Genomic DNA, 25,676 nt, shown 5'->3' with positions numbered 1-25,676 from the left:
TGTCATATTATTATATTCACAATGTGTTGTTATCAATTACATCATTTACGTTTTTTTCTGGATTGTTACCCAAATTCATAACACCAAAATGCTTTCTGAATCATAAAATATTCGAAGTTCTGGTTCCGTCATAAACTGGACCAAAAGTGCTCGAGCGTGCAAATTCGACGACTCGATACCATGTGGATGATGTAATGTGCATACTACAATATGGGGCGAGTTCGTTTTGCATGGCTCGGAGTCCCGTGTGGATGAATATTTAACTTAAGGACCAATTTGGGGTCTAAAATCCCAAACTCCACACACTAAGGCACCGGGCCATGCAAAACGAACTCGCCCATTGACATGATCCATCCAGCTGTTGTAGAGATCGGCGCTCCAACACACGCACTGGGTAGCATAGCTAGTTAGCATTACCACCTATCAGCTAGGCTAGTTAGCTATGCTACTACGAATGTGGTCTATGAGCAACAACATTAGTTAGCGAACATAGTAAACTCCACACAACAGCACAATATAAAAACATCGTTGACATGGGCAACATTAGCTATATAGTTCACTATAGCTAGCTTGCAGACTCACCCAGGCGATATGACTTGTCCAAGTTGACAACATAGGTCCTTCACCACTCCAGCTCGGTCCGATTTCAGTTTCTTCCCTGGCAGCCTGTTGGGCTGTTCTGGCGGCTGAGACCCGTCCTCTTTCTCCGGCGGGATGGGCGCACATAACGCCAACACCGAATCCACATTGACGAGGGACCCGGGTTTGACTTTCCATTCCAGCAGCCGCATTGGACGCGCTGCCATTGGACAGCGGATCTCTGCCACTTGCGCTGTGGGGCCCTGTGCTGCCCCGCCACCGACGGAGTCAGCGGGCTCCTCCATCGGTTTCGCGCTTCAAATCCCTTTAAACGGTTGGCACAGGTCAAGCAATTATATGTATCCAAATCGCGTGGAATTCGGTTTATCATAAATTATTGATACTGAGCTAATAAAAAAAAAAAAAACGTGCGTTTTGAAAACCGACCCGATGGTTCAGTTTCTTTCGCTCTTCCCGCCAGTAAACAGGAAATACAAGACTGCAGCGACGACAGTCGGACAGCTTCCGGTGACTCCGATGACAGAGGGCTTCTCTACTTTGTCAATTAAAATACTTTGATCAATGGAACAGTTGTCATCCATTTGTGTTGAAATAAACGTGTCAGTTTGAGGTTCATACACAGCATGTCAAGGAGAAGTCGAAGTTGAGATGATCATGTAAACAAGATGCTAAAGAAATCAAATGCAAGATGCAACATCATGCTGTTTTGTTTTCTTCCCCTTCAAAGCTCTGGGGACATCCCTTGATGTGCTCTACCTGATATGATGTAAGATGATGTAATGTATAAATCATGCATCTGCTCCTCCTGATTAGTAGAGTTGCTACCGCTGATCTAATGTCACTCTAATACGGGGCTGATCACAGTAATTCCCACATTGATGATAATGTAAACAGTTATCTATAATAAATATTATTCAGGCTATGCCAGTGATGTGATGGCTGAGAGGCTGGGAAGGAGGATCACAAATGTGGCTGTTTTTATATTTGTTTATAAATCTCAAAATTATCAAGTCAAGACACAGTCAGTAGTATTTTGCAGTTATCATTGAAAGCAACATTGTTTCAATTCCACAGACCATACTCTTAATACCGTAAACCTGACTGTAAACAAGGTTGTATAGAGATGGCACACTTGAATCGTTTCTGGTACATGTTATGTAATTAGCCACATTAATTAATCATGTATTTACAACGTCCATTTCTGATTCAACCACAGAAATACATGCATTATTCTGTACATTTGTGATTTAAATTCAGAGTCATTTTAAAGTACGCTAGGGTTGATTAATTGATGCGAGTCAAGTCAGGAATCTTTTCACTAGAGAAGCTTTGGTCACATTCGGACCATTTGTCACGTGATCAACTTTGTGCAACATCTTCCTGTGAAATCATTTGTAGACAGTTCAGGAAGTCAAGCATGATCTGAAACGGGAGGAGACAGTTACAAGATTACATTAGATTAGTGGCTACACTATTTTTTTTTTAAACTACATATTAGTGAGTAGAGAGCATAGTGAGTGTGTGTATAGGCTGAACATGGCGGGGGAGTCCTTCAAAGCAGTGAGTTGAACTATTTGTTAAATGTCATATTTTCCTTGCTTGGTAGGCTAACTAGCTAACATACTAGCTACATACAATTTAAATATGCCTGTCCATACATTCAAAATCAACACCTGACATTTAACAGTTTATGCATGTATGGATTAAATGTCATACAAATAATGACTAGATTAAATGTATGTGTGTGCGCTTTGTATGTTAATAATGTTGCACATTATATTGCTACATTTTTGTTTACAGATCCCACTAGCAAGAGGTCTCATTCCATTAACTACTCTCTAACTCACAGGAAATGAGCTTGGACATTTTATGCAATGTATAACTGGATACAATGTAATGTATAATCTGGTGCAATGTAATGTATAACCTCATACTAAAATCAGAGGTCGACATACAAACTCGCTAAAAGAGATCGTGTGAAGTCCCAAATTTTGAGATTGTAGTTTACCCTTATTTAGAAGTTGTCACGTGTTTTATTCAATGCCATGGGAAACAGGGTAGAATGAGTGATCGTGTACGTGTGTGTGCACGTGGTCAGGGCCCTGACATAGAAAGGCTCTGTCTATAAATCTACTAGTCTGGAAACAGTTTGTCCTGTGATAGACGGCTAAGGAAAACAACACCGTGTTCTGGCCTATGGAGAGCGACCTTGATGCAGAGTCCCCACCACCAGTCTCCATGTTATTCAATTTAACATAGCAACATGCAGAGTTTGTTTTTCTGTAGTTTTCTAGGGATGAAGGTGTTTCCCAGCAAGTCTACTGTAACTAGCAAAAACAGTGGATTAGTTTGAAGTTGATGCTTCAAAGTGACACTGATTGTGGTGGTGTTTTTGTCATTCTGTAGTTAAGGTTGTGTTGGCATAGTTTGGCCCTGCTGCGAAGATGTCCCTACCCACACCCACAACTGTACAGATCCTTCAGCTCACAAAGGTACTATACTAACTACACAACTATGCCTTGTCTGAGCCAGAATGGCCCATCTTCTGTCTGAGCCAGAATGGCTCACCTAGACAGGACGCAGAACTATACATGCTGTTAGTCAAACACTGTAACCTTCCAGAAAGCAACTGCAAGATAGAAAGAAATGTACACACACTGTTGCTGAAATGCCCATGTCTTCTCCTGTCAGGCCAGGGAAGAGTCGAGGGTTGTTCAGGAAGATGTTTCTGGGCGTGGCGGTGAGTGTTCCTGCAGTTGTGGGGGTCCGGTACGCCTTTGCGGAACCTCGAGAGAGACGGAAGATGAAGATCTTGCTGAAGGGAGTCGGTCGCTTCTGTAGGTGGGTCCCATCATAATCATCATCCCAATAGTAAATCACCATCCTTTTTGCATGTTGTCAAATGTTTTGAATAATTTCCTTTTGAGTTACACTCAAACCATGTCTCTCTCTCTGTCCCTACAGGTCTATATATGTAGGACTCTATATCTCAGTAGATTATTGGTGGACCACCAATGTGACGTTACGTTGCATGGACGAGGTAAGTTTGACAGAATACATATTGGTTGCGTTCCTCTGTCCAGGTGTTGCTGACGCATGCCAGATCTTATAACGTCTGGATAGGTATTTTAAGTATTCGCTAGCCACATATGTTATAGCGATCTGGTGCCCGACGGAACAGTCGATGACGTGGCACGCAACCATTGGTTGATGCATGCAACGTCTGAGCAGGGGAACTTGACCATTATGAATTGTGACAGCCCTATGTGTCGATCTGTGTATGTCTGCTAAACAATAGGTGAGTCTGAAACGATCTCGGTAGTTCAGTCAGGACAATCACATCATCTTCCCCTCTGTGTTGCCAGAGCAGCCCATTGTTCATGGCAGGGATGTCATTGTGCCACCAGAGGGCAGCAGACCGCATGGTGGAGGGAGCGGTGCAGAACGGGGGGATATATGTTAAACTGGGACAGGGCCTGTGTGCTTTCAACCACCTGCTGCCTCCTGAGTACGTCAAGACACTGCATGTCCTGGAGGATAAGGCTCTCAACAGGAGATACAAGGAGGTAAGACCTGCAGTACTTTGTCTTGTCAAACATTGAAGAGCAGTTAATGAAGCAATAAGATACAAGAGGGTGTAGTGAAAGTGATGAGGGAGCCATGCTCGTAGTTTTGTCACGGCTTTGAATGCATCTTGGCCATTCATAATGGGAGGCTAGAACTAGCCATTTTATAATTTACAATGAAGTGTTGAGAAACATTCTTACATGAAATTATCTGTCACGTTCTAACAGGTAGAGTCTCTGTTCAGAGAGGACTTCAACACGACTCCAGACAGGATGTTTAAGAAGTTTGACTATGAGCCCATCGCAGCAGCCAGTCTGGCTCAGGTCCACAAGGCGGAGCTGCAGGACGGGACTCCTGTTGCTGTCAAAGTGGGTTCAGGTTAACTGTACAACACATTCAGCCACAGTTTTAACAGTTTCCTGTGTGTGATTTACTCTCTTAAATAGGTGTCACCTCGCCTGATTAAACCAAACACTTTGGTTAAACCAGGCTCGGTATCACTCCTGATTCTGAATAGTAACCACTCTCTCTCCCTCTTCCCCAGGTGCAGTACATAGACCTCAGGGATCGGTTCGACGGTGACATCAGGACTCTGGAGATCCTTCTGGATGTTATAAAGTTCATGCACCCCAGCTTCGGCTTCAGATGGGTCCTCAAAGTAAGCGCTTAAACTTGTCTGCTAATTTGGTTAAAGATTGTCCCCCCCCCCCCTCCCCTCAGATAATACCTCGCAGAGCATGGTCCCCTAAACTAACCTAACGTTGGCATTCTCTTACGATATTAGGACTTGAAGGGGACATTGGCTCAGGAGCTGGACTTTGAGAATGAGGCCAGGAACTCTGAGAGGTGTGCAGAGGAACTGAAACACTTCAAATTTGTCGTTGTGCCAAAGGTTTACTGGGACCAAACCAGCAAGGTGAGACCCAGAACTATTCACTGCTGAAAATCACACAATGGCTGCATTCAAACAGGCAGCCCATTTCTGATCTTCTTCCCCACTAATTTGTCTTTAGACCAATCACATCAGATCTTTTAACATCTCTTTTTCAGAGCTGATCTGATTGGTCAAAAGACCAATTAGTGAAGAAAATATCAATATTGGGCTGCCTGTCTAAACGCAGCGTTTGATACCACTTTTGTATTAATGTATTGTACTGTAATAAACAAACCATTTCCTTTAGAGAGTGTTGACTGCAGAGTTCTGTGAAGGCTGCAAAATCAACAATGTGGAAGAAATCAAAAGACAAGGACTTAGCTTGAGCGATGTAAGTACCTATCGTGACACAGTAGAGCAGCCTTTGTCTATGATCATTAGTACTCGGATAAGTATTTAAACCATCGTCTCTGGCTTTTCAGACTGCTGACAAGCTGATCCGTACGTTTGCAGAGCAGATATTTTACACGGGCTTCATCCACGCTGACCCTCACCCTGGCAACGGTAGGTCAGGGGGCATGTTTACAGTTTCTGCTGAACTCTTAACATGCTCATTTATTGATTTGCTTAACTTGTATCAGGGCAGTTTCCAAGAGGTTTTTCCAGAGTTAACTTTTTAAAAAGGTCAAGTTGATATCAAATAACTGTACGACAATATTAGCTAAAAATGACTTGGTGACCTTGAATGCATGTTATCTGTACCATGTCACAGTGCTTGTGAGAAGAGGTCCAGACAAGAAGGCAGAGCTAGTATTGTTGGATCACGGCCTGTATGAATACCTCAGTGAAATGTAAGGTTTAAACTATAATACTAAGCCATTTAGCAGACACTTTTATCCAAAGCAACTCACAGTAGTGTGTGGGTACATTAATAGTACAGCTTGTATGTTTTACTATCAGCTCTAACCGTTGACCTTTGACCCTGTAGTGACAGGGTAGCGCTGTGCAAACTGTGGCGGTCCATAGTCCTGAGAGACAACACTGCCATGAAGAGGTACTCCAACAGCCTGGGGGTCAAAGGTGAGAGGACAATTAATATTTCATTATATTTCAAACTGTTTCATTCATTTAAACAGTAGTCGTATGCCTTAAACAAATCCAGTCTCACAACAGACTAATAAAATGCTTACAATATCCTGATTCCTATCAGACTACTTCATCTTCTGTGAGATGCTGCTGCAGCGGCCAATCAACATGCGGGAGCTGGGCATGTCCAACATCCTGAGTCATGAAGAGACATCCTATATGAAGGACATGGCTGTCAATCACTTTGACAACATCATGGCTGTTCTCAAGTCCATGCCACGCCCCATGCTGCTGGTGTTCAGGAACATCAACACGGTCCGCAGCATCAACATCACACTGGGAGCTCCGGTAGACAGATACTGTGTCATGGCCAAGAGGTGAGTAGCAGCAGCATCAACATCTGGCTGGGAGCTCTGGTGGACAGATACTGTGTCATGGCTAAGAGGTGAACAGACGATTGTTTCACATAGCAGCAGTTGTAGATACTTGCTAACCTGTTGTCCTGTCTCCAGCGCTGTGCAAGGCTGGGGGCGGCTCCAGGCAGAGAGGCCGGGAGTTCTTCCCAGGTTCAGGGTGTTCCGATGGGTGTGGACCTCCTGGGAGAGCCTCAAGTTCGAGTGTGCCCTGAGGTAACGAATTATCCCCAACACTATACACTCAGTAACCACGTTTCCATCCACAGTTTTTATGCGAGTAAAATCATACCGTATAAAAAAATAATAAATCATGACAGCTGTGATGGAAACGGGAAGTTTCGGTACAATTTTATGAATGCCGACAGATCATTTGTTCGTAAGATTAATTATGCGAGAATTGGCAGTGGAAATGCCTTTATGCGAAAATATTTATATAATAACCATCATATTTAAGTGAACTTGGAGTCACGTGATATGGTGTGGTCTTCCCACTAGGACTCGGGAAAGCATGCAGTTTATTAGGCTACAGATGAGAAGTTGTGAATTTCACAGGGTGGTGAAAGTGCACAGTGATCTTGATGCTCCTTTCCAATAAATATCCAGGGTCTTATTCTGGTGACATGATGATCGATGCTTGACTGCCGTTTGACAAATCCAAATATTCTCGCACTTATCCATAATAATTCCATTATGTAGACTAGCCTACTCGCACTGTATCTGCGAACGGTTGGCTAGAGCGCAAGCGTCAACATCTCCTAGGTCTCACCCCCCCTTTGCCTCCAGATCACCCTGTATTCTTCAGGGCATGGAAACATTGCTCAATTGGTATTTCTAGATTCTAAATAAACAGTCAAACTTGCGGACGACTAGTAAAGCTCAAACCAAGTTTATTCACCCACTGGGTCACACAGCTGCATAAAACAAAGACATGTTTCCACCAGCACAAGTATTTATACCCCCCTTTAGGCAGTCTCCTCCTTTTCTCTAAACACATCTTTGTTGCTAGGCAGGACTTTAGTGATGCCTGTTCTTTCTCACTTCATCTGACCTGACCTGGGCCCAAATTCCTCACTCCTCCCCAACTCACGGCTGTCCTACCTTATCTGTTGACTGGAACCAGACTGTGACCCTTCTCCTCTCCATAGGACACCTGAGATTTAACAAGAACATGTTCTTCCTGCACTCACCTTTCTCACTCAGTAGATTTCCATACCCTCAGTTCTAATATGGTAACATGAATAAGGATATTTCAAGTTTAGAAGTTAGTACACAACAGTCCCCTTTATGAACAATAACTCCATACTGTTCAACATTATATAAACTTGGAGATTACTTTTTTTTTTTTTTATGAAACTATTAACATTCAGTTGACTTGTATATTTACACCTCAGATTTATGGCCTCTGCTCTATAATCACACTATGCACACTTATTTCCTTCTCTCATCAGACAACTGAAAAAGACATTTCAGCTGGAGCTTTTGACTTTCTCCACTTCCTCAGAGTAATAGCACCACTTGAAAAGCAAAAAGAAACACAAAACATAACAAGTATTAATGTGTTAAGCTATGCATAATTATATTTGCAAAGAAAAACCGAAGTTTGATAACATGACGATTCCCACTCTCGCTTCGCCTGACTATGCCTTCGGGATAATTTTCTGCTGGGTTCCACAAAAATGAAGGCCCTAAAAAACCTAATGCTTTCACCCAGTCATCCCCCGTTAAGCCACAGGTTACAAGAGGTGTTCCCAAGCCATGTCATTTTCACTTCGCTCCCCATCTCCTTCATATTTCAAGTTTAAAAGTTAGTACTCAACAGTATCAAGGGACCTAATGTGTTCCAGGAAAACATTCCCCACACCATTACACCACCAGCCTGTACCGTTGACACCAGGCAGGATGGGGCCATGGACTCATGCTGCTTAAGCCAAATCCTGACTGCCATCAGCATGACGCAACAGGATCTGGGATTTGTCAGACCATGCAACGTTTTTCCACTCAATTGTCCAGTGTTGGTGATCGCGTGCCCACTGGAGCCGCTTCTTCTTGTTTTTAGCTGATAGGAGTAGAAACCGGTGTGGTCGTCTGCTGCATTAGCCCATCCGCGACGAGGACCAACGAGTTGTGCGTTCAGAGATGCCTTTCTGCACACCACTGTTGTACTGCGCCCTTATTTGCCTGTTTGTGGCCCGCTTGTTAGCTTGCACGATTCTTGCCATTCTCCTTCGACCTCTCATCAACAGGCTCTTTTCGCCCACAGGACTGCCGCTGACTAGAGGTTTTGTTTGTCGCACCAACCCTAGCTAGACCAGGGTTTCCCAAACTTGGTCCTCGGGGTGCACGTTTGGTCTTTGCCCTAGCACTACAGCAGATTCAAATAATGAATTAATCATAAAGCCTTGGGGATACTGGAACCGGCGTGCCTGGCACCAATCATACCACGCTCCGTCGCTTAGGTCACTAGTTTTGCCCATTCAAACGTTCAATCGAACATTAACTGGATGCCTCTGCCTGCTTTTATATAGCAGGCCATGTGACTCACTGTCTGTAGGAGTGAACGATTTCTGCTAACGGGGTTGTGTACCTAATAAACTGTCCACTGAGTATATATCACTATATCAGTAGACCCGACTGGGTAGGTCTTGCTCCAGACATTCCCCAAAATACATAAATCAGCATATTTAGTTCCTACAAGATTGCCTAAAACATTAACTTCAATCATTGTATCTTCCCAGGTCAGAAATGGCGATGATGAGTCTGACACGATCCCTGCTATCCCTGTTGTCTTACTTCAACCTCATATCACTGGATGAGGAAGTCTACCAATACCTGAAGTAGAGGCTGACACCCTGACACACCATACCTCAGCTGCATACCTGAGACTAGTGACCCCTGTTTAAAGCTCAAGAAATGCAACCCGTTCGACAGGAGGATAACTACTGAATAAGTATTTTAATATGATAGTTGTCAAATGGACAGATGGGCTGCTACAATGGTGCTATACATTTCCCACATCTACAGTACATACCAAATCTGCTTTGGCAGAATGAAGACTATCATGTGTCTTAGTCAGGGGACAGGAAAAAGTACCAAATACAGCTCCAAGCTAAGCACTTGACTCGCCAGGAGTCATGGTATTGAGGAGCACTGTCTCAATGCCTCCAAGGAATGTCAACTGGCACAAGACATTTTAATGATTACAAACGTAGAACCATTTATTCTTTTTGGTTTTTACTGGGGTTGAATTTGATAGCAGTATGTGGTGGTAAAAAGCTTGAAAGTGATTCCTTTTAGCCAAGATTCCTGCTGTGGCCATGACGATTTTTATGAATGAGAAAGTCAACGATGGAGCAATCTGATTTGAATAAGATTGGCAGCCTTTTCAGATTTATATTAAATCTTATTAATAGCACATGTTTAGACACAGAGAACATTCAGGCTTTTTAATCTTACGTTGCATTACCTGGATAATAGTGCTTATAGATGCTGAGATTACTTTAACTGCAGGCATATAGTTTGGTCAAGTCATTCTTTAACAAGTCATCAATGTTCATCCCTTTTAGGAAATATTTGTATTCTTATATTTAGGAAAGTGGCGTTAACTAAATAAAGTGCCCTTCCTCCCCTTGGAATTCTTTGTCTCTTGTGTAAATAATGCATTGATGTCCATGACAAATTTGCGAGTTACAGGTGCGGAACTCAAATTATTTGACCCTAAAAGACCAAAGATGATTATAACGTTTTATAAAGACATGTACAATCCAGTGTTTTGAATGTTTTTTTAAATACATTTTGTTTACAAAATATTCTAAGAAACATGACTACAAACTCCTTATCTGACTGAACAAAATTTATTAAACACATAACAAAAAAACTAAAGTTTCTATACAGAACATAGATACCAAAAAAGCCTCCTTTTCATATAAAACAGATGGGAGAAGATCCTGGGTCTCACGCATGCTGAGGAAGGCGTGGTCAAGGATGCTGCTCTCAGAAATGAGCAGTCACCCTGTCAACCTCAAGGAGATCATCCAAGATCTGAAATGGAGATACGGATACTTGATTCAAATATCTCATAACTGATAGTTATTTGCTCCAAGTTGATTTGGACCACAATTGATTAAGATGGGGACTATAAATTGGATTTAGATACATTATTAAGATGCATCTGCCTTGGCTCGTGTAGCTAGTTTTGTCGATGAGAGAACTAGGCCAAAGAAGGAACTAATAATACTCACTATATCAGAGGTGGTGCCGATCTTTTTGGCCAGCTCACTGCGCTCCATGGTGCTGAGGTACAGGTACTTGTTGAGCAGCTCTCCATCCAGAATGTTCCGCACCGCGTTCTGGAGCTGCCGCCGGTCAGCATGCAACATCCTGGAGGAACGAGATCCAAAAACTTAGTTTTAGTCTCAGCTTTCTAAAAAAGCCAATTAATGTTGCCTCAGAAAGCCTAAAAAGTATTGAAGTGTTGCCAACTTTAGAGCCATGGGGAGAATAAAGATAACCACAACCGTTATCAGTAACCTTGTGTGGTGAGTTACCTGAAAGCCTTGGGGTTTAACCCTGCGTGGTGTGGCAGCATGGTGGTGAGAGCATTCTGCAACATCAGCAATCTGCGGTAGGTCTTCTCCTGCATGGGTAGCAGCAGCCCGATGCCTCCATCCAGAGTGGCTGTAGGGAGGGAAGAGGAGAAGAGTTACTGCTAAAGCTCCATACCATGTTCATCCTTCTGAGAGCATTATACCATGGAGGAGCATTTATTCGGAACTATTGAAGCAAGATTTTCAACAGACAACCCTTTCACATCAACTTCTTCTACCCTGTTTCAATACAAATCACAAAGTCAAAGTTGTGTCCTACCAAACCATGTGATGTGCTTGTTGTCCCAGGCCAGGGTCTTCTTGGTGGCTGTGTCCAGTGCCCCTCGACAGGGCATCCTCCAGAAGGCATTGACATTAGCTCCCACGTTGAAGTCTGCCCTCCTCAGCAGACGCATGCCCCCGAAACTCTCCTTAGCTACAGCAGGACACAAAGTACCAGTTCAGTGATCATGACACGGTGGAGCTGCAGTTTGTCATCACACATGACCTCGGTCTTTATTTGACATTGTGATGTTTGTGGGACAGTATTACCACGTTTATGTTAACTTACCTTCAGGCAGATACATGTACACCGATAGATTCTGGTCTCGGTCGGACACTGAAACGTAGAGAAAATACGTTTCCTTTGAGAGGTCTAGACATATATAAGCTCTATCCAAAGAGTTAGCCTGGTAGTGTTATCCTGGTTAGCTACCAAAGTTATATAAACCTTACCCAGGAATCCCAGCTGGTTGTTATCCACCATAAACTCTACACTGTAGACCTCCAGAGGCTTGGCGTCCTGGGGAACCAAACACCGAAGCAAAACCATTAAGACGGGTCAACAATTACATTCAGCCGTGGGCTGATTTTTCCTTGAGCAGATGGTCGGGGCAGGAACATACAGTAGTTATAAATCATTTGTACACTGCAAATTGACCACAAGAATCCAAAACAGATATAGTATAAAAAATAAAAAGATTAAGATGGGCAAAAGAACACCGACACTGGACTTTTTCTTTGCAACTCTGCCTAGGTCAGCATCCCGGAGTCGCCTCTTCACGGTTGACGTTGAGACTGGTGTTTTGCGGGTACTATTTAATGAAGCTGCCAGTTGAGGAGCTGTGAGGCGTCTGCTTCTCAAACTAGACACTAATGTATTTGTCCTCTTGCTCAGTTGTGAACCGGGGCCTCCCACTCCTCTTTCTATTCTGGTTAGAGCCAGTTTGCACTGTTCTGTGAAGGGAGTAGTACACAGCGTTGTACGAGATCTTCAGTTTCTTGGCAATTTCTCGCATAGAATAGCCTTAATTTCTCAGAACAAGAATAGACTGAAGAGTTTCAGAAGAAAGTTATTTGTTTCTGGCCATTTTGATCCTGTAATAGAACCCACAATTGCTGATGCTCCAGATACTCAACTAGTCTCAAGAAGGCCAGTTTTATTGCTTCTTTAAATCAGCACAACAGTTTTCAGCTGTGCTAACATAATTGCAAAAGGGTTTTCTAATGATCAATTAGCCTTTTAAAACGATAAACTTGAATTAGCAAACACAACGTGCCATTGGAACACAGGACTGATGGTTGCTGATAATGGGCCTCTGTACGCCTATGTAGATATTCCATTAAAAAAAGAAATAGTCTGTTTCCAGCTACAATAGCCATTTACAACATTAACAATGTCTACACTGTATTTCTGATCAATTTGATGTTATTTTAATGGACAAAAAAATTGCTTTCCTTTCTAAGTGACCCCAAACTTTTGAATGGTAGTGTATATACAGTGAGGGAAAAAAGTATTTGATCCCCTGCTGATTTTGTATGTTTTCCCACTGACAAAGAAATGATCAGTCTATAATTTTAATGGTAGGTTTATTTGAACAGTGAGAGACAGATGGAAGAAACACAAAATAACTGTCAATCTCCCTCGGCCCGGGGCTCCATGCAAGATCTCACCTTGTGGAGTTGCAATGATCATGAGAACGGTGAGGAATCAGCCCAGAACTACACAGGAGGATCTTTTCAATGATCTCAAGGCAGCTGGGACCATAGTCACCAAGAAAACAATTGGTAACACAAATCCTGCAGCGCCCGCAAGGTCCCCCTGCTCAAGAAAGCACATATACAGGCCCGTCTGAAGTTTGCCAATGAACATCTGAATGATTCAGAGGAGAACTGGGTGAAAGTGTTGTGGTCAGATGAGACCAAAATCGAGCTCTTTGGCATCAACTCAACTCGCCGTGTTTGGAGGAGGAATGCTGCCTATGACCCCAAGAACACCATCCCCACCGTCAAACATGGAGGTGGAAACATTATGCTTTGGGGGTGTTTTTCTGCTAAGGGGACAGGACAACTTCACCGCATCAAAGGGACGATGGACGGGGCCATGTACCGTCAAATATTGGGTGAGAACCTCCTTCCCTCAGCCAGGGCATTGAAAATGGGTCGTGGATGGGTATTCCAGCATTACAATGACCCAAAAAACACGGCCAAGGCAACAAAGGAGTGGCTCAAGAAGAAGCACATTAAGGTCCTGCAGTGGCCTAGCCAGTCTCCAGACCTTAATCCCATAGAAAATCTGTGGAGGGAGCTGAAGGTTCGAGTTGCCAAACGTCAGCCTCGAAACCTTAATGACTTGGAGAAGATCTGCAAAGAGTGGGACAAAATCCCTCCTGAGATGTGGCCAACTACAATAAACGTCTGACCTCTGATTGCCAACAAAGGTTTTGCCACCAAGTACTATGTCATGTTTTGCAGAGGGGTCAAATACTTATTTCCCTCATTAAAATGCAAATCAATTTATAACATTTTTGACATGCGTTTTTCTGGATTTTTTTGTTGTTATTCTGTCTCTCACTGTTCAAATAAACTAATAAAATAAATCATTAAAATTATAGACTGATCATGTCTTTGTCAGTGGGCAAACGTACAAAATCTGCAGGGGATCAAATACTTTCTTCCCCTCACTGTATACACACACACACATACATACACACACACATTTACGTCATTTAGCAGATGCTCTTATCCAGAGCGACATACATACATACACTATATATACACAAAAGAATGTGGACACCCTTTCAAATTAGTGGATTCGGCTATTTCATCCACAGCTGTTGCTGACAGCTGTATCAAATGGAGCACACAGCCATGCAATCTCCAAAGACAAACATTGGCAGTAGAATGACCTTACTGAAGAGCTCAGTGACTTTCAACGTGGCACCGTTATAGGATGACACCTTTCCAACAAGTCAGTTCGTCAAATTTCTGCCCTGCTAGACCTGCCCCGGTCAACTGTCAGTGCTGTTATTGTGAAGTGGAAACGTCTAGGAGCAACAACGCCTCAGCCGCGAAGTGGTAGGCCACACAAGCTCACAGAACGGGGCTGCCGAGTGCTGAAGCGCGTAAAAATCTTCTGTCCTCGGTTGCAACACTCACTACCAAGGTCCAAACTGCCTCTGGAAGCACAATAACTGCTTCATGAAATGGGTTTCCATGGCCAGCTGCAGCACACAAGCCTAAGATCACAATACGCAATACCAAGCGTCGGCTGGAGTGGTGTAAAGCTTGCCGCCATTGGACTCTGGAGCAGTGAAAACGTGTTCTCTGGAGTGATGAATCATACTTCACCATCTGGCAGTCCGACGGACGAATCTCGGTTTGGCGGATGCCAGGAGAACGCTACCTGCCCCAATGCATAGTGCCAACTGTAAAGTTTGGTGGAGGAGGAATACTGGTCTGGGGCTGTTTTTCATGGTTCGGGCTAGGCTCCTTAGTTCAAGTGAAGGGAAATCTTAACGCTACAGCATACAATGACATTCTAGACAATTCTGTGTTTCCAACTTTGTGGCAACAGTTTGGGGGAAGGCCCTTTCCTGTTTCAGCATGACAATGCCCCCATGCACAAAGCGAGGTCCATACAGAAATGGTTTGTTGAGATCGGTGTGGAAGAACTTGACTGGCCTCAACCCCATCAAACACCTTTGGGATGAATTGGAACGCTGACTGCGAGTCAGGCCTAATCGCCCAACATCAGTACCTGACCTCACTAATGCTCGTGGCTGAATGGAAGCAAGTCCCCGCAGCAATGTTCCAACATCTAGTGGAAAGCCTTCCCAGAAGAGTGGAGGCTGTTATAGCAGCAAAGGGGGGACCAACTCCATATTAATGTTAATGATTTTGGAATGAGATGTTCGACAAGCAGGTGTCCACATACTTTTGGTCATGTCGTGTTTATATACACATTTTTATATCTACATTTTTTGGGGCTCAGAAAACGTCCACCTATTGGGGAACCCTGCATTAAGACTCCCATAAGACTCAAACACTGGCATGAAGAACGAACATGAACGACCCCGACCATTGAATCATCCCCTCCAGCACTGCTCTAGAAGATAAACTCAACACACAACAAACCCTGGGACTGCACATGGGAACACAGGAAAGAACAAAGACAGTGCTTTCTTTCATCCATGAACAGAAACCCTCATCTGGGATGTACGATTAAATCCATAAACAACAAACTAACATGGAACAAAAACCCTCAGAGAATGATGAGAGTCAGAAGATGCTAAATCACGTGCCACTTAAACACAATCCTTTGAAGTTTCTGGTTTGACATCTCCCCTGTGTTACTACTAAGGTAGTCCTGTAACCTTGCTGTCTTACCCTGCTAATTAGCGACAGCGTCTTACTCTCAGGCTGGTATCTGAGCAGAGAGATGCTCTTCATGACGTCAGCCGCCAGGATAAAGTTCTTGATGCTAAACATCTGGTGGATGTAAAGCTGGGTGTCGATGAAGGCCATGCCTGTCAAGTCGTTGTCCTTCAGACTCCACAGAAAGATCTAGACAGAGAGATGAATAGACAGATACATTGATCACAACCAGGACTTTGTCTCAGGGTTACAGGAGAGATGGTTGAAGTACCGTTCTTGTGCTCCTTAAAAGGGCTTTCTGAACAGTTCTGATAATAATGGCTAATTCAATACCATCAAAAATACATTCAACTGCAGTGTTGGCCACACAATGAAAACAATGTAAATCGGAACAGAACTATATTGAGAGGTGGGTGGGAAATACATATAGATTGGGACATCTATAGTGGTATAGTCAGAGGTGGGTCTGTCACCTTCTGTCCGATGGCAGAGACTAGGTATCCGCTGCAGTGACACAGAGCTGTGACCGGTCCCTTCTGCTCTTTCTCATACAGAACCTTGAATTTGTTCTTCGTCAGGGGCTGACCGGGTTCCGGGACCACCTCAATCACATCCAGGATCAGGATCTGGACACAATAGTAGAGAAGTCCGTCCACACTAAATCAACATCATGATTTCAAATGGCATCATCTATCTGTCGGACTCCGTAATAGGTCCCAAGATCCTGAACTGACTAGGATCAACTCTGGACCCTACTTTAGACTATAACTTACAGCATATAACTCGGGCCCAAAGGTATTCCTGGCTCTAGTCAGTAGTCAGAGTAGTTTTGGTGACTCACCCGGCCCCTACAGGTGACCTCTTCTCCCTGCATGAGACAAGTACCAGCAGCTATGTATCCCTTCAGCCCAGACACCGTCTCCTGACTCCTCAACGCCACCGTCTTCATACACGTCACATGCTCCCACTCCTCCAGGTCAATTCTGACCAATATCAGAGAGGGAGGGAGGTCAGAACAGACACCCACTACTACGCCCTAGATGCTTAAATATAAAGATATCCATATTTGTAAATACGTATCATATCTATAATGAACATGCCTCATGTTAGAGGCTATGCTCCAGTGAGCTGCAGTAGCTAGAGTTGTTACCGTGTGTTAGGGATGGCCTCCCAGCTGACAGGAGATATGAGCTGAATGGAGAAATTCTCCTGCTGAGGCGGAATGTAGCGCTCGTCTGAGGAGAACACAACACAAAGGAATTTTTATGGTGGAAGAATGAATGAAGGAAGGAACAAAGATATAAACCAATGAGAAAGTGAAATGCACGTCATGGAGACAGACTAATGCATATACTAGTCCCACCTCTGTCTATGGTCTCAAACTCCTTCTCCTCTCCGGTCATTCTGGGAATGCGAGTGCAGGGGTCCTTCACACTGGTGCACACTGCATACACCTTGGACTCTACATGGTAGGACACATAGTGAACAGTGCATCTCAGCGGAATCTTCCTGACTGGCCAGGGGGCGTCATACGACAGGTATGTGGGTAGAACACTGATCCTCAGCTCGCCCTGCTTGTTGAAGTAGAGGAAGCCTTTGGGACAGTTGATGTTGTGGAAGGGGGAGAAGGACTCGATTGGTCCGTCGATCGTCATGGGGTGGAGCCTCATCGCGCCCCGTGATGTCACCAGCATCCAGTGAGGGGAGGGGCCACAGATGAACACCTGACACAAACAAGAAAAAATGAGAACCCACAGAACTATACTATAGATAGTGACTTTGGAAAGTATTCAGACCCCTTGACTTTTTCCACATTTTGTTACGTTACAGCCTTATTCTAAAATTGATTCAAATGTTTTTTTTACCCCTCAATCTACACCCATAATGACAAAGCAAGAAATGTCTGCTAATTTATAAAAAACTGAAATATTACATAGACCTTTTACTCAGTACTTTGTTGAAGCACCTTTGGCAGCGATTACAGCATCGAGTCTTCTTGGGTATGACACTACAAGCTTGGCACACCTGTATTTGGGGAGTTTCTCCCATTCTTCTCTGCAGATCCTCTCAAGCTCTGTGTTACGGATACAGGTATCCTGTATGTATTTGTTTTTCCCTCTCCTTCTGCCCTAATCACAGGTGTTCCTTGTTTTCCCTGATTGGTGGTCGTTGGTGTGTCCCACCTGTCCGACATCCGTTCGTCTGCTGATTGCTGAGGTGGACCAATCAGTGGACACTCCTCCGTATTGCACCACCTGTTTCTGGTTTTCATTACCATATCACACATCCCCTGGTTTTAAAAGCCAGTCAGTTGTGTTTTCTGACAATACTCTTTTTTTCTTTGAGTATGTATACTGTGGTGTCTTGTTTTTGTGTACTCACTCGTTTGTTGGTTAGTCCATATTGGACCTATGTTGTTTGTTTGTGCCTGGGAAAAGGGGGGGTTTAGCAAGTCGCCCTTGGGCATACATTACCCGTAGGAAAACCTTGTCTAAACACACTAGTTAGACCTGAGCGGACCATCCACTGTATTTTTGTATGGTTAGCAGTAAGCTTAGCGGTTCTTGAGGCAGGCAAGATCAGTTTAGGGGTTTTTGACTTTGTTTCATTCCTTGGGTCCAGCTCAGCCCCTTTTCCCCAAACCATTTACCGTGTGTTTATAATAAACATTTTGTGTTTGACGGTAGCATATGGTTGTCGGTGTATTTTATTCTCACTGTTCCTTGTCAATATTCTAATTCGCATGAGTTATGTTATGGGTCTCTTTTCCATCCACCCTAGACTTTTAAAGCCACGGGGTTCATAACACTGTCAGGTTGGATGGGGAGCGTCGCTGCACAGCTATTTTCAGGTCTCTCCAGAGATGTTCGATTGGGTTCAAGTCCGGGCTCTAGCTGGGCTACAAGGACATTCAGAGACTTGTCCCGAAGCCACTCCTGCGTTGTCTTGGCTGTGTGCTTAGGGTCGTTGTCCAGTTGGAAGATGAACCTTCGCCCCAGTCTGAGGACCTGAGCGATCTGGAGCAGGTTTTCATCAAGGATCTCTCTGTATTTTGCTCTGTTCATCTTTGCCTCGATCCTGATTAGTCTCCCAGTCCCTACCGCTGAAAAACATCCCCACAGCATGATGCTGCCACCACCATGCTTCACCGTAGGGATGGTGCCAGGTTTCCTCCAGACGTGACGCTTGGCATTCAGGCCAAAGAGTTTGATCTTGGTTTCATCAGACCAGAGAATCTTGTTTCTCATGGTCTGAGAGTCTATGGGGGCCTTTTGGCAAACTCCAAGTGGGCTGTCATGTGCCTTTTACTGAGGAGTGGCTTCCATCTAGCCACTCTACCATAAAGGCCTTGATTGGTGGAGTGCTGCAGAGATGGTTGTCCTTCTGGAAGGTTCTCCCATCTCCACAGAGGAACTCTAGAGCTCTGTCAGAGTGACCATCAGGTTCTTGGTCACCACCCTGACCAAGGCCCTTCTCCCCCGATTGCTCAGTTTGGCCGGGCGGCCAGTTCTAGAATAAGGCTGTAACGTAACAAAAAGTCAAGGGGTCTGAATACTTTCCGAATGCACTGTATATAAAGTCTGTGTGGACAGCAGTACCTCTCCTTCAAGATGTATCTTGCAAGGAACCTGAGTATCCAAATGTGTACCCCTCGTTACCCATGATGTAGATATAGTCTTGTAGGAAGAGAACCTCTTACCCCAGAGTAACCAGAGATGTCCTCAAAGTATCTGAACCTGGCCACACGACCTTTGACCACCGCTGGCCCCTCTTCGCTGGGACCACCCTGACCCTCAGCCTTCTTATCTTTCTTCACCTTCGACTTCTTCTCCCGGAAGTTGATGTTGTGGGGCATCTGAGACAACACAGGAGAACAGTTGGAAGACAGAAATGATCAGTGTTGAATGGACGTTTTAAGACTGGTTTCCTAGACACAGATTAAGCCTAGTCCCAAAAAGTTGTTGACTAGACTTTGCTTGTCCAACGGACTTGCTCTTCTTACCTTCTTGAAGCGGACCTTCAGGTTGCTCTGAGCCTGCTGCTGGTCATACGGGAACGCTTCATAGATCAGAAGCTCCTGTTCAACATGGACCTGAGAAAGAAACAGAACATACAACCTCAGATATACAGTTGAAGTCGGAAGTTTACATACACCTTAGCCAAATACATTTAAACTCAGTTTTCAACAATTCCTGACATTTAATCCTAGTAAAAATTCCCTGTCTTAGGTCAGTTAGGATCACCACTTTATTTTAAGAATGTGAAATGTCCAAATAATAGTAGAGAGAATGATTTATTTAGGCTTTTATTTATTTCGTCACATTCCCAGTGGGTCATAAGTATACATACACTCAATTAGTATTTGGTAGCATTGCATTTAAATTGTTTAACTTGGGTCAAACGTTTCGGGTAGCCTTCCACAAGCTTCCCACAATAAGTTGGGTGAATTTTGGCCCATTCCTCCTGACAGAGCTGGTGTAACTGAGTCAGGTTTGTAGGCCTCCTTGCTCGCACACGCTTTTTCAGTTCTGCCCACACATTTTCTGTAGGATTGAGGTCAGGGCTTTGTGATGGCCACTCCAATACCTTGACTGTTGTCCTTAAGCCATTTTGCCACAACTTTGGAAGTATGCTTGGGGTCATTGTCCATTTGGAAAACCCATTTGTGACCAAGCTTTAACTTCCTGACTGATGTCTTGAGATGTTGCCTCAATATATCCACAACATTTTCCTTCCTCATGATGCCATCTATTTTATGAAGTGCACCAGTCCCTCCTGCAGCGAAGCACCCCCACAGCATGATGCTGCCACCCCCGTGCTTCACGTTTGGGATGGTGTTCTTCGGCTTGCAAGCACCCCCTTTTTCCTCCAAACATAACGATGGTCATTATGGCCAAACAGTTCTATTTTTGTTTCATCAGACCAGACGACATTTCTCCAAAAAGTACGATCTTTGTCCCCATGTGCAGTTGCAAACTGTAGTCTGCCTTTTTTATGGCGGTTTTGGAGCAGTGGCTTCTTCCTTGCTGAGCGGCCTTTCAGGTTATGTCGATATAGGACTTGTTTTACTGTGGATATAGATACCTTTGTACCCGTTTCCTCCAGCATCTTCACAAGGTCCTTTGCTGTTGTTCTGGGATTGATGTGCACTTTCCGTACCAAAGTACATTCATCTCTAGGAGACAGAACGCGTCTCCTTCCTGAGCGGCATGACGGCTGCGTGGTCCCATGGTGTTTATACTTGCGTACTATTGTTTGTGCAGATGAACGTGGTACCTTCAGGCATTCGGAAATTGCTCCCAAGGATGAACCACTTGTGGAGGTCTACAATTATTTTTCTGAGGTCTTGGCTGATTTCTTTTGATTTTCACATGATGTCAAGCAAAGAGGCACTGAGTTTGAAGGTAGGCCTTGAAATGCATCAACAGGTACACCTACAATTGACTCAAATGATATCAATTAGCCTATCAGAAGCTTCTAAAGCCATGACATCATTTTCTGGAATTTTCCAAGCTGTTTAAAGGCACAGTCAACTTAGTGTATGTAAACTTCTGACCCACTGGAATTGTGATACAGTGAATTATAAGTGAAATAATCTGCCTGTAAACAATTGTTGGAAAAATTACTTGTGTCATGCACAAAGTAGATGTCCTAACCGACTTGCCAAAACTATAGTTTGTTAAGAAGAAATGTGTGGAGTGGTTGAAAAACAAGTTTTAATGACTCCAACCTAAGTGTATGTAAACTTCTGACTTCAACTGTATCTAAAGCAATTTCCCAAATTGAGTACCACTGCTCCTGCTACATATTCTGGTGTTCAGTCATTCTACTTTAATACCTGTACTGAAAACTCACCAGGAGGTAGGGTCTGCAGTGGTTGTTGCCGAGTGACACCAGGGCCACCTCTTTGACCAATGGGATCTCTCCCTGTCGTGTCACTTCCTCCTTTTTCCCCTCCCCCTGGGCTGCTGATTGGCCGGCGGAGCTGTCAACCAACACTCTCTGGCCAACAGGGAAGTTTTTGACCAGGAACACCAGTCTCCAGTCAGGTAGCTGGTAGATCTAGAGAACAGGAGGAAGTTGCTTTACTATAGCTCTATCCTGCAGAAAATGTTCACCTGTCGGTTGTGGTGTCACTCATTGTTATGACCACTGAGTTCTTGTGAATTTCTGAGCATAAGCCTAAAGTTCCCAGGCTTTTATCCAACCTCTAAATAGCACCATAGTATAAATGTTGGCATTAAACAGTATTAGAATTGTAACAGCTGTGTAAATTATGTAAACTAACTGATTATGATACAATACAAAAAGTGTATTGATACAGCTATTACTAATATTATGCTGATAAACTAGAGACATTGATCCTAACCTCCATGACACCGTTCTCGCGGACCATCATGCACCAGTGTGTGGGTTCAGCTCGTCCCGACCTCCCCTCGGACGCCCCACCCAGGGCCCCAGAGGAGGGGGTGCGGTAGCCGGGGTGGGACTCGTCCTTGGTGGGGGTGATGCCTGCTGGGTTACAGTCTCCATATAACATCTCCTCCTCATCATCCACTGTGTTACTAAAGAGGAGACATGGAAGAGAGAGCTTTACTAATAAACTCTGAGCTGAGACAGTGCTTCCACTGTCTAAGAAACGAGGTGCAGCCCCCAAAAATAAAGTGTCCATGGGGAGATTTGGAGTAGCGCTCATTCTTCAGTTCAAAACTACATACTTTATTCAAAAACATCCTACCTGAGGTCCTGTATGATGGTTTCAGACTCTGATTGGCTCTTGAACATGGTGTCTTGATCCTTGGTGTGACAGGTCTGCTTGTTCTCTGTGGTGAACATCCCGCTGACGTCACGGAACGTACACAGCGTAATCACACGGGGTTGCTGTACGGGGAGAGAGAGAGAGAGTCACTGGTCTGAGAATCATATTTTTTCACTCATCCATCGGGTTGTGATGTAATACTGTCTGGCTTAGTTGTACAGTACAGGACATGACCGTGACTCACAGCAGCCATCTGTGGTTTCTGCAGGGCCAGGCGGTGGGTCTTGCCCATGTAGGAGTCGGTCTTCAGGATGAACATGGTGACCACTCCGTCTGCCGTCATGATGACCACATAGGGGTCTGCTACGGAGCACTGCACTATGGGAGAACCCAAGTCCACCGGGATGAAGTGCAGCTGGGTCACTGGAAGGAACATCAATCAATCAAATGCATTTCTAAAACCCTTTTTACAGCAACAGTCGTCACAAAGTGCTTTACAGTCAGTGAAAGAGTATGAGTGAGAGGTAGGGACACAGTATTATGGATTATTTTCTTATTTTATTGAAAGATGGACAGATCTCTTTACCTCCTTCCAATAGCCGTATGCCCATTGGGGAGACCTGGATGATATATTTGTTGTCTCCGATGTTCCCAGCGAACACAGTGGGTCCCTGCGTGGCGAAACCACTGGTGTCCAGCTCCATGATCTCCTGACCAGTCTGCAGGATCTAGAGAACCACACAGGAGGGGTTCCAGTTAACTTCCAATAGACCTCAATCAATCCCCTTAATCAACATTACAGGCTCAATCTAAACATGCTGGAGCACTGTAAGAGAGGAAATAAAGCTCCCTTTCAGACTGCTGTGTAGAGCGGCGTGTGTACTGTACTGTGTAGAGATGTGGTGGGAGGTGTGGGTGTACCATGGTGGAGTCCTCTCTACTGAGAATCAGGAAGCCATGTTTTTTCTTGTCGCCCTCCACTGGCGCAGGCTCAGTCTTCTCCTCCGCCTCCTCTTCCTCAGGGGTCTCACCCTCCCCTTCCGCTGCAGGAGGCTTGTCCTTCTTCTTTTCTTTCTCCTTCATCTCCTTCACCTCATTGGAGATGACAGTCCACATGTCATGGCAACCTGGCAGCTCAAAGGTGGTGACCACCTGGGGTCGGATGCTTCTCTGGGAGGGGCCAGGACAAAACAATCACCAATGATCAATAACAGAACAATGTCCCTATGAGTAAGTGACCACCTGGGGATGGATGCTCCTCTGGGAGGGGAAGGGGCCACACAAAACAGTAACTGAATCATCAACTCTCAAAGCTGACTCTGAAAATATCAGCTCTTCACATTGTTTTCCAGCAGCTACATCATTCTAATGCACTGTGTTGCCATGAACAATCACAATCTGTGCAGTAAGTCAATGGTCTTCACAATGCTCTTTCCTTGAATGCATGTATAAATGTGTCTGGGTGGTTTATAAGCTGCTCCACTGATCTCTGAGGCAGCAGCCCTGGTAAACCCAGAGTGGTTGTTCTCTGTAGCACCGTCACTGAACATGAGGTAGATGGGCCTCGCCACCACAGGTCTTAGAACAGTGCAGCCACATGTATGCACTTGCACAGAAATACTGAGACAGGATGAGTAGAGTATTTACCTGAAGCACGGACAGACCCCCGTTTTTCCCAAAGCCAGAACACACCACTATCTCCAGGTCAGGCTCTGGGTTGGTCTGGAACTGTGGACACAGAAACACCAGACACAGGGCTTAGTGTGTCTTACTGTTAGCAAGGGCTTGAGAAAATATATTGGTAGAGGTATTAGATATTAATCAGTGCTTTACCAAATACAACAACCATGATGGACATCATGACTGGAAAGACCCTTGAGGTTAGAAACCTCTTTTGCGAATTAAAGTTAAAAGTACCGGGCCTCCCGAGTGGCGCAGCGGTCTAATGCAGTGCTAGAGGAGTCACTACAGACCCGGGTTCGATCCTGGGCCGTATCACAACCGGCCGTGATCGGGAGTCCCATAGGGCGACGCACAATTGGACCAGCGTCGTCGGGGTTAAGGGAGGGTTTGGCCGGTGGGAATTTACTTGGCTCATCGCGCTCTAGTGACTCCTTGTGGCAGGCCGGACGCCTGCAGGCTGACCTCGGTCATCAGGTGAACAGTGTTTCCTCCGACACATTGGTGCGGCTGACTTCCGGGTTAAGCAGGCAGGTGTTGAGTACGGTTTGGCAGGTCATGTTTCGGAGGACGCACGACTCGACCTTCGCCTCCCGAGACCGTTGGGGAGTTGCAGCGATGAGACAAGATCAAAATTGGGGAGAAAAGGGGGGTAGAAAAATAAAATAAATAAGTACCTCTTCAGAGAGGAAGGCCGGCTCCCCCATGGATGCACCAGCACAAGGTCCGATGTTCAATATGCTGTCACATACCTGGAGCCAATTATAGAAAATACATATTTTAAAGTCTGCAATAACCAAGACTAGAATATAAATAATGAACGGATAAAGCTTCTACTGGGATAACAAGGGGTCCTACCTCAAAGGAGTAGGTGGCCAATTGAGTGCCAGATGCCACTTCGCTCCCGTACACCTCAATTTCATCCACCTCATCAGGCAGTTGGTTCTTACCAGCTGGATAGAAGACATGGGAGGTAACACATTATTTATAAATATAAAAACATAATTATAGGTGACCTTATCACCTCAGTTAGTTCCATACATACACTACCGTTCAAACGTTTGGGGTCACTTAGAAATGTCCTTGTTTTCGAAAGAAAAGCAATTTTTTTGTCCATTAAAATAACATCAAATTGATCAGAAATACAGTGTAGACATTGTTAATGTTGTAAATGGCTATTGTAGCTGGAAACAGCTGATTTTTAATGGAAGCTGTAGGTGTACACAGGCCCATTATCAGCAACCATCAGTCCTGTGTTCCAATGGCACATTGTGTTTGCTAAAGTTTATCATTTTAAAAAGGCTAATTGATCATTAGAAAACCCTTTTGCAATTATGTTAGCACAGCTGAAAACTGTTGTGCTGATTAAAGAAGAAATAAAACTGGCCTTCTTGAGACTAGTTGAGTATCTGGAGCTTCAGCAATTGTGGGTTCGATTACAGAATAAAAATGGC

General features: G+C 44.4%; 3 protein-coding genes across 3 annotated transcripts in view; 1 reads left to right on the top strand and 2 right to left on the bottom strand.

The window, feature by feature from the left end:
- Positions 1 to 1,067, bottom strand: part of LOC311132371 (RNA polymerase II subunit A C-terminal domain phosphatase-like) — a 103,480-nt gene extending 102,413 nt beyond the window's left edge. Inside the window, exon 1 of the mRNA XM_084165626.1 lies at positions 583 to 1,067. Within this exon, the coding sequence (XP_084021752.1) occupies positions 583 to 884 (302 nt within the window). The 5' untranslated portion in view covers positions 885 to 1,067. The remainder of the gene's footprint in view (positions 1 to 582) is intronic.
- Positions 1,068 to 1,994: 927 nt separating this feature from the next.
- LOC311132373 (putative aarF domain-containing protein kinase 5) lies at positions 1,995 to 10,175 on the top strand. The gene is made up of 15 exons (XM_084165629.1): positions 1,995 to 2,160; positions 3,007 to 3,092; positions 3,292 to 3,441; positions 3,565 to 3,640; positions 3,966 to 4,166; positions 4,395 to 4,535; positions 4,712 to 4,825; positions 4,952 to 5,083; positions 5,349 to 5,432; positions 5,524 to 5,605; positions 5,814 to 5,892; positions 6,030 to 6,121; positions 6,252 to 6,504; positions 6,640 to 6,756; positions 9,279 to 10,175. The coding sequence occupies exons 1-15, from the start codon at positions 2,137 to 2,139 to the stop codon at positions 9,379 to 9,381; spliced, it is 1,734 nt and encodes a 577-aa protein (XP_084021755.1). The 5' UTR covers positions 1,995 to 2,136; the 3' UTR covers positions 9,382 to 10,175.
- Positions 10,176 to 10,270: 95 nt separating this feature from the next.
- The window catches only part of LOC311132369 (cleavage and polyadenylation specificity factor subunit 1), a 24,789-nt gene continuing 9,383 nt past the window's right edge, over positions 10,271 to 25,676 (bottom strand). The window contains exons 14-35 of the mRNA XM_084165624.1: positions 25,081 to 25,175; positions 24,900 to 24,974; positions 24,190 to 24,270; positions 23,464 to 23,712; positions 23,129 to 23,270; positions 22,787 to 22,965; positions 22,522 to 22,664; positions 22,153 to 22,348; positions 21,639 to 21,845; positions 19,786 to 19,875; positions 19,483 to 19,638; positions 17,146 to 17,506; positions 16,933 to 17,017; positions 16,624 to 16,765; positions 16,256 to 16,408; positions 15,795 to 15,971; positions 11,862 to 11,928; positions 11,698 to 11,745; positions 11,407 to 11,562; positions 11,088 to 11,217; positions 10,782 to 10,920; positions 10,271 to 10,581 (exon numbers count right to left, since the gene is read on the bottom strand). Of these exons, the coding sequence (XP_084021750.1) occupies positions 10,534 to 10,581; positions 10,782 to 10,920; positions 11,088 to 11,217; positions 11,407 to 11,562; positions 11,698 to 11,745; positions 11,862 to 11,928; positions 15,795 to 15,971; positions 16,256 to 16,408; positions 16,624 to 16,765; positions 16,933 to 17,017; positions 17,146 to 17,506; positions 19,483 to 19,638; positions 19,786 to 19,875; positions 21,639 to 21,845; positions 22,153 to 22,348; positions 22,522 to 22,664; positions 22,787 to 22,965; positions 23,129 to 23,270; positions 23,464 to 23,712; positions 24,190 to 24,270; positions 24,900 to 24,974; positions 25,081 to 25,175 (3,119 nt within the window). The 3' untranslated portion in view covers positions 10,271 to 10,533. The remainder of the gene's footprint in view (positions 10,582 to 10,781; positions 10,921 to 11,087; positions 11,218 to 11,406; positions 11,563 to 11,697; positions 11,746 to 11,861; positions 11,929 to 15,794; positions 15,972 to 16,255; positions 16,409 to 16,623; positions 16,766 to 16,932; positions 17,018 to 17,145; positions 17,507 to 19,482; positions 19,639 to 19,785; positions 19,876 to 21,638; positions 21,846 to 22,152; positions 22,349 to 22,521; positions 22,665 to 22,786; positions 22,966 to 23,128; positions 23,271 to 23,463; positions 23,713 to 24,189; positions 24,271 to 24,899; positions 24,975 to 25,080; positions 25,176 to 25,676) is intronic.

This window comes from Coregonus lavaretus, assembly GCF_964263955.1.
Source record: "Coregonus lavaretus genome assembly, chromosome: 7".
In the NCBI taxonomy this organism is placed as follows: Eukaryota; Metazoa; Chordata; class Actinopteri; order Salmoniformes; family Salmonidae; genus Coregonus; species Coregonus lavaretus.
This window is presented reverse-complemented; position numbering and strand designations above follow the sequence as displayed.

What these genes read in the sequence shown, in the direction of transcription:
- LOC311132373 (XM_084165629.1), top strand. Translation starts at nt 2,137, where the DNA reads ATGGCGGGGGAGTCCTTCAAAGCA. An exon ending in TGACCCTCACCCTGGCAACG is followed by an intron (nt 5,606 to 5,813) that starts GTAGGTCAGGGG and finishes ACCATGTCACAG; the next exon opens with TGCTTGTGAGAAGAGGTCCA. An exon ending in TACTGTGTCATGGCCAAGAG is followed by an intron (nt 6,505 to 6,639) that starts GTGAGTAGCAGC and finishes TCCTGTCTCCAG; the next exon opens with CGCTGTGCAAGGCTGGGGGC.